Here is a 12,692-nt window from a genome sequence, read left to right as displayed (position 1 = left end):
TGTTAACCCACAGTGAAAGTATGTTCAACAGTTTCTAACTTAATAAAATAGTGTTGTACTATTTTAAGTGTTGGTGGCCTGTATGTGTTCCACGAATCCAGAGCACCCAACACACCACTGTCCATAGCCCTTCATGATTTGGAACTCTTTGATCAATTCTCCTCTCAACCTTCTCTTCCTGAGGAGAACAGCCCCAGCTTCCCTAATGTATCCATGAACTGAAGTCCCTTATCCCTGGAACCATTTTTGTTAATCATTTCTGCACCGTCTCTAAGGCTTTCACACCCTTCCTAATGTGCAGTAGTAAAATTAAACACACTGCTCCATTTGTGGCCAAACCCATGTTTGGTAAAGGTTCATCACTCTGTGCCCCTATTCATAAAATTTAGCATTCCTTATGCTTTTTAAACAATTTCCTCAACCTGCTCTGGCGAATACAAATAGAAAGTGCTGGGTACAATCAGCCAGTTTGGCAACAGCTGTGGAGAAACAGAGTTAACATTTTGAATCCAAAATAACTCTTCTTTGGAACTGTCATATCTCTGACCTAATAGGCGGCAATGTATCAAATACCTTTTGGGAGTTCAAATACACATCTATCACATTACCCTCATCAAAAAAATTCAAGTTAGTGAGGTACCCTCAATAATGATGCTTAGAGATTAAACAGTAAAGAAGGCTTTATTAGACTAATAACTATGCTACAACAAATGTACGAGAGCTGACTGCTATACAGACCATGAGGCAGCCCTTTATGCATGGCTCCCAGATGGGCGGAGCCAGAGGCGGAGTCCCCAGGGTTCCAAGCCCGGTCTTAAAGGGGACATCACCTTACATGATGATAAGGCAGTAACCGTTCATCACATTCACCCCCTGTTTAATGACTTGGATGAGGGAGTTGAAGGGTGGGTCAGTAAATTTGCAGACGATACGAAGATTGGTGGAGTCGTGGATAGTACGGAGGGCTGTTGTCGGCTGCAAAGAGACATAGATAGGATGCAGAGCTGGGCTGAGAAGTGGCAGATGGAGTTTAACCCTGAAAAGTGTGAGGTTGTCCATTTTGGAAGGACAAATATGAATGCGGAATACAGGGTTAACGGTAGAGTTCTTGGCAATGTGGAGGAGCAGAGAGATCTTGGGGTCTATGTTCATACATCTTTGAAAGTTGCCACTCAAGTGGATAGAGCTGTGAAGAAGGCCTATGGTGTGCTCGCGTTCATTAACAGAGGGATTGAATTTAAGAGCCGTGAGGTGATGATGCAGCTGTACATAACTTTGGTAAGGCCACATTTGGAGTACTGTGTACAGTTCTGGTCGCCTCATTTTAGGAAGGATGTGGAAGCTTTGGAAAAGGTGCAAAGAAGATTTACCAGGATGTTGCCTAGAATGGAGAGTAGGTCTTACGAGGAAAGGTTGAGGGTGCTAGGCCTTTTCTCATTAGAACGGAGAAGGATGAGGGGCGACTTGATAGAGGTTTATAAGATGATCAGGGGAATAGATAGAGTAGATAGTCAGAGACTTTTTCCCCGGGTGGAACAAACCATTACAAGGGGACATAAATTTAAGGTGAAAGGTGGAAGATACAGGAAGGATATCAGAGGTAGGTTCTTTACCCAGAGAGTAGTGGGGGCATGGAATGCACTGCCTGTGGAAGTAGTTGAGTCGGAAACATTAGGGACCTTCAAGCAGCTATTGGATAGGTATATGGATTACAGTAAAATGATAGTGTAGATTTATTTGTTCTCAAGGGCAGCACAGTAGCATTGTGGATAGCACAATTGCTTCACAGCTCCAGGGTCCCAGGTTCGATTCCGGCTTGGGTCACTGACTGTGCGGAGTCTGCACATCCTCCCCGTGTCTGTGTGGGTTTCCGCCGGGTGCTCCGGTTTCCTCCCACAGTCCAAAGATGTGCGGGTTAGGTGAATTGGCCAATGATAAATTGCCCTTAATGTCCAAATTGCCCTTGGTGTTGGGTGGAAGTGTTGAGTTTGGGTAGGGTGCTCTTTCCAAGAGCCGGTGCAGACTCAAAGGGCCGAATGGCCTCCACCTGCACTGTAAATTCAATGTTAATCTATGATTAATCTAGGACAAAGGTTCGGCACAACATCGTGGGCCGAAGGGCCTGTTCTGTGCTGTATTTTTCTATGTTCTATGTTCTATGTTTAAAAAGGAGTCCGGCGGGGGTGAAGTGTCATCATAGGACCATCCGTCTCGGTGGCCGGATCGACCTCCTCGACCTCCTCAATTCGGGCGGTGGTGCGGCGGGCACGGACGTCCCGGTTGAGGGCACATCCGGGAGCACAGCGGTCGGAGCTTCGGTCTGGGTCGGGGCAGAGGAACTAGGCAGGGCCGGGGGTAGTGGAGCCTGCGCCGGCGGGGTGTGTAAAGGGGGGGCACAAGGTAGGATGCACGATAGGAGCTTACCAATGGGTGGTAGGGCCGGAAGGGGGGGTGTTGTAGGGGGCGACGGGTCCTGCAGGGGCGCGGGAAGGGGCGTCTGTGGTGGAGGATCCAGCGGGTGCCAGATCCCGGAGGGAAACCGTATCTTGCCTGCCGTCGGAGTACTCTACGTAGGCGTAACTGGGGTTGGCGTGGAGCAGTCGGACCTTTTCAACTAGGGGGTCCGTTTTATGGCTCCTCGCCTGCCCCCTGAGATGAACAGGTCCCGGAGCCATCAGCCAAGGTGGAAGCGAGACCCCGGAGGTAGACTTCCTGGGGAAGAGAAACAATCGGTCGTGAGGGGTCTCATTCGTGGCCATGCAGAGGAGTGACCTAATGGAGTGTAGGGCATCGGGTAGGACCTCCTGCCAGCGGGTGGTTGGGTGTCCTCTCGACCGCAGGGCCAGAAGGACAGCCTTCCACGCTGTCGCGTTCTCCCTCTCCACCTGCCCGTTTCCCCGCGGGTTATAACTGGTCGTTCTGCTCGAGGCGATGCCTTTGCTGAGCAGATACTGACGCAGTTCATCGCTCATAAACGATGTACCCCGGTCGCTGTGGATATAAGCGGGGAAACCGAACAGGGTGAAGATGCTGTGTAGTGCCTTAATCACCGTGGCTGAGGTCATGTCGGTGCAGGGAATGGCGAATGGGAAACGGGAGAACTCATCGATCACGGTGAGGAAATAGGCATAACGGTTGGTGGACGGGAGGGGCCCCTTGAAGTCCACGCTCAGTCGCTCAAAGGGGCCCGAGGCCTTCACGAGCCGAACCTTGTCTGGCCGAAAGAAGTGCGGTTTGCACTCCGCACAGACCTGCCAGGCCCTGACCATGGCCTTGACCTCCTTGGTTGAGTAAGGTAGGTTGCGGGACTAGATGAAATGGACGAGCCGGGTAACCCCCGGGTGGCAGAGGTCATTGTGGATGGCTTGCAGGCGGTCGTCCTGCACGTTGGCGCATGTGCCGCGGGACAGGGCATCTGGGGGCTCATTGAGCTCCCCTGGACGATACTTGATATCGTACGAGTAGGTGGAGAGTTCGATCCTCCACCTCAAAATTTTATCGTTTTTTATTTTGCCCCGTTGCGTGTTATCGAACATATAGGCGACCGACCGTTGGTCGGTGACGAGGGTAAACCTCCTACCGGCTAGGTAGTGTCTCCAGCGCCGTACAGCCTCCACAATGGCTTGTGCCTCCTTTTCGACTGCAGAATGTCGAACCTTGGAGGCGGTGAGGGTTCGGGAGAAGAACGCTACTGGTCTGCCTCCTTCATTGAGGGTAGCAGCCAGGGCGATGTCTGATGCATCGCTCTCTACCTGGAAAGGGATGGTTTTGTCCACCGCGTGCATGGCGGCCTTGATGATGTCGGCCTTGATGCGGTTGAAGGCCAATTGAGCCTCAGCCGAGAGGGGAAAAGTGGTGGTCTTTAGGAGTGGGCGGGCTTTGTCCGCATACTTGGGGACCCACTGGGCGTAATAGGAGAAAAGCCCGAAGCACCGTTTGAGGGCCTTGAGGCTGCGGGGGAGAGGGAGTTCCTTAAGGGGGCGCATGGGGTCGGGGTCGGGACCTAGGACCCCGTCTTCCACGACATAGCCGAGGATGGCCAGCCGGGTGGTGTGGAAAAACGCATTTGCCCTCGTTATAGGTCAGGTTAAGGGCTTGGGCGGTCTGGAGGAACATTTTGAGGTTAGCGTCATGGTCCTGCTGATCATGGCCGCAGATGGTGACATTGTCCAAGTACGGGTATGTAGCCCGCAAACCGTACTGGTCCACCATTTGGTCCATCGCCCTTTGAAAGACGGAGACCCCATTCGTGACACCAAAGGGGACCCTGAGGAAGTGGAAGAGCCGGCCGGCTGCTTCGAAGGCAGTATAGGGGCGGTCTTTTGGTCGGATGGGGAGCTGGTGGTAGGCGGATTTGAGGTCGACCGTCGAAAAGACGCGGTATTGGGCGATCCGATTTACCATTTCCGCGATGCGAGGAAGGGGGTACGCATCAAGCTGCGTGAATCGGTTTATGGTCTGGCTATAATCCACGACCATCCGTTTCTTCTCCCCGGACCTGACTACCACCACTTGCGCTCTCCAAGCGCTGTTGCTAGCCTCGATGACCCCCTCTCCCAGTAAACGCTGGACCTCTGACTTGATAAAAGCCAAATCTTGGGCACTGTAGCGCCGGCTCCTGGTGGCGACGGGCTTACAGTCAGGAGTGAGGTTAGCGAATAGCGAGGGGGGTGCAACTTTCAGTGTCGCAAGGTAGCACACCGTGAGGGGGGGCAAGGGTCCGCCGAACCTCAGCGTCAGGCTTCGGTGGCTGCACTGGAAATCCAGTCCGAGCAGCAGGGGGGCACAGAGGTGAGGGAGGATATAACATTTGAAATGGGTGTATTTGGCGCCCTGGATCGAGAGATCCACAATACAGTACCCCGTGATTTGTACCGAGTGGGACCCAGATGCGAGGGCTATGGTTTGGGATGCGGGATGGGTGCGTAGGGAGCAGCGCCTTACCGTTTCAGGGTGGATAAAGCTCTCCGTGCTCCCGGAGTCGAAGAGGCATGCAGTGTCGTGCCCGTTGACCTGGACCTGCATCATGGAGTTCTGCAGGTGTTTTGGCCGAGTTTGATAGAGGGTGATCGCACCCAGTCGCGGGTAGTCGGAGTCCTCAGCCGAGTCGGGCTCGTAAAATGGCCGCCGCAGCTGGCTGCGCGTGTCAGGTCGAGAAGATTGCCACCGACAAGATGGCCTCTCCCAGGATTCGCACGAGGCTGATGACGTGTCAGAAGAGGGCGTGTCGGGTCGGTGGGCAGCAGCATTGCGAGGCCTGCGGGCCTGAGAGCCTGATTTTTGGGCCGGCTGTTCCTTGTTTTTCTGGCCCCTGGGTCTGGCCAGGCAGACCCTCGCAAAGTGCCCTTTCTTCCCGCAGTCGCTGCAGATCGCGGAGCGGGCTGGGCAGCGTGGTCGTGGGTGCTGGCCCTGCCCGCAGAAGTAGCATGATGTGCCCCCATGGTGAGCGGGTCGCCGCGTGGCACAGGCCTGTAATACAGTTGAGTCTGAGGAAGTCCGGGGGGGGCTGGCAGAGTCCGCGGGGTACGTACCCAAGTTATGTCGGGCCACCTCCAGCGAGGAGGCGAGCGTTAGCATCTCCTGGAGGTCTTTTGCCCTGTTTTCGAGCAGCCGCTGCCGGATGTAGGTTGAGCGGATGCCAGACACGAAAGCATCTCTGATGTGCAGGTTCATATGGACTGCCCCTGTCACATCCTGATGGTCACAGTCTCTGGCAAGCGCGGTGAGTTTTTCAACAAACTCGTCGAGCGATTCCCCCAAGCGCTGCCGGCAGGTAGAGAGCAGATGCCGGGCGTGCACCTCATTGACGGGTTTGACAAACCGCTTGCGGAGCAACTCGATCGCTTTCTCATAAGTCGTCTCCTTTTCGAGCGTGGCGGAGATTCTGTGACTCACCCGGGCGTGGAGTAGACGCAGCTTGCGTGGCCCTAGGATGGGAGTCTCTGCGGAGTCCAGGTAGGCCTCGAAGCACCGCAGCCAGTATTAAAAAATTTCCTTTGCCTCCGGCGTTCGTGCTTCCAGATTGAGCTTCTCCGGTTTTAGGCCTGCGTCCATCCTGAATCTAGTTTAGTCTAATAAATTGAGGTACCCTCAATAATGATGCTTAGAGATTAAACAGTAAAGAAGGCGTTATTAGACTAATAACTATGCTACAGCTATGGACGAGAGCTGACTGCTATACAGACCATGAGGCAGCCCTTTATGTATGGCTCCCAGATGGGCGGAGCCAGAGGCGGAGTCCCCAGGGTTCCAAGCCCGGTCTTAAAGGGGACATCACCTTACATGATGATAAGGCAGTAACCGTTCATCACAGTTAGTTAAACATGATTTACCTTTAACAATTTGTTGCTGGGTTTCCTGTATAAAGGATGATGGATCATTCTAAAGGCCATATGTTTATATTCACAGTGCAATATTAACACTCATGTTTTCTCATATCATTTGTGCATGAATCATAAACACTGGACGGACTATTATTGGGTACAGACAGCTCATTGTTTCCCCCCTTCCCATCTGCCCAGAAGCAAAGACATTGTGAAGCTGACCCATTTCACGCTGGTCTGCCCCGCAGTCATAAAACAATGTGGGTGGGATAATATGGGTAGCCTGTGGAACCTCCACCCTACCTGAGGGTTTGTCAGCTAGTTGAATTGTCCAACAGCTCCATTAACCCCGGAAGTGCCTAGAGCATATTAATGGCCACCGCCAGGTTTGCAACAAGGAAGCTGAAGAAGGAGCAAGAAGCTGAAGAATGAAACAGTTAAATCTAGGATCTTGCAAAGGGAGAGCTTGTCATCTTAGGGAGACGGGGAAGCAGGTTGATGGGTTTAAGGCAACAGCTGGGTAATAAGAGGAGGGGGTTTCTATCTTGGAGGGGATCACTCCCTGATCCCCAAGGGGCTGCCCCGGATAGATAGAATTCATCCTTCTTTCCCACCCTTTGAAGAATTTGTTTAAAAAATTGGACTGCCTGCTTCCACTCCACTTCCCTTGCCAAATGTTTATCAGGCTCAATTAGCTCAATAACAAGTCATAGAATCCCTACAGTGCAGAAGGAGGCCATTTGGCCCATCGAGTCTACAACGACCCTCTGAATCTGAATCCTACCAAGGCCCTCTCTCCCACCCTAGCCCTGTAACCCCATAACCCCACCTAACCTTTTGGCAATTTAGCATGGCCAATCCACCTAATCTGCACATCTTTGGACTGTGGGAGGAAACCGGAGCACCCGGAGGAAACCCACGCAGACACGGGGAGAAAGTGAAAACTCCACACAAACAATCACCCAAGGCTGGGATTAAACCCGGATCCCTGGCGCTGTGAGGAGGTAGTGCTAACCACTGTGCTGCCCCTAATTGATTCTTGATTATTTTGTTAACTTGGTGGGCAGGCTGCATGTTTGGCCCCCACATTGTGGTGTTGGGCGTTCTGACACACAGATGAGCCAACACAGTTGTATATGGTACAACGCTATTTTATTTAAACTTTCTATGTACAGTTTTTCTTGATACTCTGCACGTAGGGATTCCCTGTTTGTGATGAGAAAACAGGTCGTGTCCGTGTCCTTGTCCCTAGACCTACTGTCCACCAGGTGTCGTGTTTGTGCTTTTATATGGTTCCTGTCTTTGTGTGTGATTTGTTGTGGTGTGTGTTCTGATTTGTCTGTTGGTGTGTCCATCATGATGTGTGTGTTTGAATATCATGACACACATGTGGGAGTGAGCTCGGGTGTGAGCAGGAAGATGGTGGGGTGAGCACTGCCCCATTTTACTTGTCTACCCCTGTCGGAAATTGGCCCAGCGGGGGCTTGTAAAAGGCATCCCACATTCTTTTTGAGCCCATTTCACTGCACTCATTGGAAAAAATATTTTGGAATGCAAGCAAAGCAATTGGGTATTAAAATGAGGACAGAGTGAGATCAGTTGCGATGGTCCCTGGAATTGAATGAGTTACTGTTGTTACCATCTAGGTACACGTGGGCAAAGACCCCGTATGTTGTGTTGGAGAGTAACTGTTACCCTTTCTGCACTTTAAAGAGAGCACTGGAAAGGGGGATGGTGGGGTTTATATTGTGATAAACAGGGAAGAACAGAAGAAACTTTTCATCGAGAAAGCAAGAGTCTTTAGAAGAAAAGTTGCTAGAAAATTGGGGTGAAATAAAGAGAGCAACACCGAGTAACTAGTTGTTGAGAAGCAACAACAATAAAATTAAACAAATAAAAAAATATTGCTTTATAAATTTGAATCAAAGTTTTTGTTGCGTATAATGGGGTAAGAAAACATCAAGGAAAGTATACAAACAATTTGTCACAGCAGCAATTAAACAATTGTCACCTTTCATTGGTGTGTTGCACATAGAGAACGACCAAACACAAAAGTGTTGCACAGAAATGATTCTTCCTGAATCAGTCCGTGCAGGAAGTTCTACTTTATTACAGAGTGTGAAAGCCACAGTTGTGTTGCACAATCATTGTATTGCAACAGAATGCAATTCTCAAAATCCAAAATACAAGATTCTTATGATTCAATCAGTTAATCATACATGGATTGCACATGGGCGATTAAGACCAAGTGTTGTCCTCAGACCAACAGGAGGTAGGAGGGGAGGGAAGTGCAGGAAGTGAGAGGCCAGCACAGGATGTTGGGAGGGAGGAGAGAAGGGTGCTAGTGGAAGGAAGGTACCTCTGAGGTGGGAAGGGGTGGAATGGAAAAGCATCTCAATGGGAGGTATACTCTGAGTATCCAAACTTAAAGGCCCCTATGCTTATTGGAGGCATTCTGAGTGTAGGTGTCATGTTCAGTTGTTTGATGTTTAATCATGTCTCTGTTAACTGCTCTCTGTGCTGTGTGCTGTTAGTATAACCTGTAGATATGATTTGAGAAACAGTGTTGCATCAAGCCACATTCACTCCTCACCCCTGTGCTCATTGACCTACGTTAGCTCCCGGATATGCAACGTCTTGGCTTTCAAATTCTCATCCTCATCTAAAATTTCCACATGGTCGCGCTCTTCCCTATCTCTTAACCTCTCCAAACCTTTGAGATATCTGTACTTTGCAAATTCTGGCCTTTGAGGACCCCCAATTTTAATTGTTCTACAAGTAACTGCTGCGCCTTTAGCTGCCTTGACACTAAGTTCTAGAATTCTCGTTCTAAATCTATCCAGTTCTTTTTTTCTACATTAATGTGTTCCTTAAACCTACCTCTGACCATCTTCCCTAAATTCCCATGTGGTTTGGCGTCAAAATTTGTTTGATACCGCTCCTTTGAAACACTTACAAATGCTGTACTAAATACATACTATATAAGAAATGCTGATAATATTGTTGCACTTCCCTCCCTCAGCTCATGAATCTGTTCTTTGCAAAGGCAAAGACTGTACTTTAGGTGGAGGACTTCAATGACTGTTTTTGAAAGTGGTTCAATAACACCACAGTTGTCCAAGTTGGCTGAGACCTGAAGCACTGGGCTGTTGTGGGCACCCATAACCTTTTCTGTGTCCTGTATATTCAATTTCTTGATATTGTGTGGATTGAACCAAATTGAAAACTGGAATCTGTTGGTTGAGTGTCTCTGGAAGAGACAGGAGATGGATCATTCACTCATCACATGGTTTCAAATACACACTTTTGACTTCTCCATTCACATGTACGAGTTCATCATAATTGAGGTTGCATATGTTCTTGTATCCTCCTCTCTCATTGATTGCTTAACTGCCCAGCCCCATTCATTACTGAATGTTGTGGGGCTGCAGAGTTTGAGGTGATCAACTAATTGTGAGATTGCATAGCTCTGTTTAAAACACGCTGCATTTACTGTTTAGCTTGTGTTGTAGCTTCACCAGATTAGCTACTGCTCTCAACATGATCTTCGACATTCTTAATTAAACCAGTAGATTTATTGTACTTTACGTGTATGTCACAATGTGGAGTGGGTAGAATATGTGAAAAGAATATGCACAGCATGTGCAAACATGAAAAACTCAATATCAGCCTAAATGAATGAGATCTGGCATGATGGTGATGAGTGTTACACTGATCCATGAGGTTAGAGATCGTAGTGTTGTGCAATTCTACTGCTGTTGACCCACAGTGCCTTATCGATGCCCAATTTTTAACTGCTAAATCTGTTCTTAATCTATCCTATTTACCATGGTGTTAGTGCCACACAACAGAATATGAGACAGAACTTGGCTTCCACAAAGACTATGTGCAGTGGTCACTCGAACGAATGTTCTCATGGACAAATGAATCTTTAACAGGTAGAGTGATGAGGACAATGTCATGATGGTTCTTCCTCCATTTTGGTTCTCTCACCAGCTGCTGCAAGTTCAATCTGGCAGCTGTGTCCTTCAGGACCCAGCATGCTTGAAGCTCACATCATATTTTCACCCATCACCACATTCTTCTTTTTTTGGTTGACCCTCTACTCTTTGCCCCCAGCAAAGTGAAACATGCAGACCAACCTTGGAATATCTTCACCGCTACTGGCAATTCTATTAATTTACTATTGCACTGAGTGGATTTCCTTTGATCCCTTTGACCAGCCAAATATAATTTACATTTTTTAATCATACATTGTACAAGGAACTTCCAAGTATCCTCCACAACACTTAGACTGCAACGTGGAATTGCTATGGTGTGTAATAAATTGTGCATGTGGTAAAATGTTAAATGATCTTTCTGCATTAATGTTTATTTTCTTGAATTAAAACAGCATAATGATAAGTCAAGTCTGGGAAGCAGCATTGGAACAGCCAGCCTGAAGAGTGAGTCATTGGAAACTAGTGATAACCCATTAGATGACACACATGCACTGCATGTTAAAGATGGGAATGAAAGATTGAATGATGCTGTATTTCATGAGAACGTTGATTCTGCAGAAAACACAGAAAAAGGTACAATTGAGGTTCTTAACAACATCGAATAGGTAGACATGATATATTGCAATAAATATTACTTAATATAAAATTAATAATACAAATAATTTGGTTACAGTATATTACATTGTAAATTATTTTTTAACATATTAAAAATATAAATGGTAAAATAATGTTGCAGAATGTTTTACACGATCTAATAATTTACAATGGCCTTTAACTTTCGGCATCATTCGTGACTTAAGTTGCTGGTGCACTGCACATGCACGGCATGTTGACCCGGAAGTGCAGACGTTCAGGCATGCGTGCAGGAAGCATGCGGCGTTTAAACGCCCTGACGTTTTTTTTTGTCTGCTTGAAGCCCTGCGCTGCTGAATAAAAAAAATCCAGCTGCAGCACTAACTTGGGCCACTTACCCGGACGTTTGGTGAGTTTTTACACCTTTTTACCTACACTGAAATCTTTCAGTCGAGCAGCGGCAGGAGATATCGGGAGACATTTTTACGGTAGGTGGTTTGTCATGCGGCTGTTAGTTCCTTAAAAAAGGGCACTTTACCGTATTAAGTGAATTTGAAGTCACAGAAGATGAAAGAATAGTTTTTTTGAAACTTTGGTTTGTCATGATAATGTTAATTCCATTAAAGGAATGCAGTGATCCCTCGCTAATGGGTATGATTGACCCTCTAAGATGATCAGTGTTATGGTCATGGGTTCTGGGGTCCTTGTGTGGCTGATGAGCCCGATCCTAGAGCCGCATCTTCATTCACTCACTGGGCAGGAGTTTCCAAAAGGTGGCATTGGTCCTTAGACGCTACGTCGTGGGTACTACTTTCTCAGGCTCCTTTTCCGGGCCTCCGCTTTCCGCCGGCTGTTCTCGAAGAATTGTGACTCTTCAATCAGGAGGTTCCTTCAACGTAGCATGGCCAATCCACCTAACCTGCACATTTTTGGACTGTGGGAGGGAACCAGAGCACCCGGAGAAAACCCACGCAGACATGGGGAGAATGTACAAAGTCCACACAGTCACCCAAGGCCGGAATTAAACCCGGATCCCTGGCACTGTGAGGCAGCAGTGCTAACCAATGTGCCACCATGCTGCTACCGTTTCCTCCAGGTGCTTCTGTTTCTCCCACAGTCCAAAGATGTGCAGGTTCGGTGGATTGGCCATGATAAATAGCTCCAAAGGTTAGGTGGAGTTATGGGGATAGGGCGGGAGCGTGGCCCTGGGTAGGGTGCTCTTTCGGAGTGTCAGTGCAGACTTGATGGGCCAAATGGCTTTCTTCTACACTGCAGTAATTCTATAAACGCTGATCAAAAAAAAATCAGATGTTACAAGGACAGTGACAGCAAAAAGCCCTTGGATGCTTTGTGACAATAATCTAAATGAAAACAAATGAACACTTTTAAGCATGCCACATGGAAAATTATGTAATAAAGTGCAGGTTTAAATAGTTTCACAGATTTTAAATAAATAACTAAACCTATGTTCATTTATAAAGAATTATCTTTAATCATTAAAAAAATTAAAAGTTACTTGAAAGTAATTAACAACAATAGTAATGCCTGTTTAAAAGAAAGAGCAAAAATCTATTCAATAAAAATGTCTACATACCTTTAAAACACTTGTTGAAAAAGTTACCTGTTGTTTTCAATCTAAATCTGCTGTTCAAATACCTGCCCTCGATGGGCATTCCCAAGCTGGCCGCAACATAAGGGGCGGGGCTGCACTCCTGCTCCGCGCTGGAGCATGCGCAGATAGGGGCGCTGGAGGCTCCAGCTGCCGCATAGAAAGGAAGGTTGGACACATCATCGG

At 48.1% G+C, this 12,692-nt stretch overlaps 1 protein-coding gene across 1 annotated transcript in view; it reads left to right on the top strand.

The window, feature by feature from the left end:
* The window catches only part of nek10 (NIMA-related kinase 10), a 460,338-nt gene that overhangs the window by 341,875 nt on the left and 105,771 nt on the right, over window positions 1-12,692 (top strand). The window contains exon 27 of the mRNA XM_072509340.1: window positions 10,717-10,897. Coding sequence (XP_072365441.1) covers window positions 10,717-10,897 — 181 coding nt within the window. The remainder of the gene's footprint in view (window positions 1-10,716; window positions 10,898-12,692) is intronic.

This window comes from Scyliorhinus torazame, chromosome 6, assembly GCF_047496885.1.
Source record: "Scyliorhinus torazame isolate Kashiwa2021f chromosome 6, sScyTor2.1, whole genome shotgun sequence".
Classification (NCBI taxonomy): domain Eukaryota; kingdom Metazoa; phylum Chordata; class Chondrichthyes; order Carcharhiniformes; family Scyliorhinidae; genus Scyliorhinus; species Scyliorhinus torazame.
This window is presented reverse-complemented; position numbering and strand designations above follow the sequence as displayed.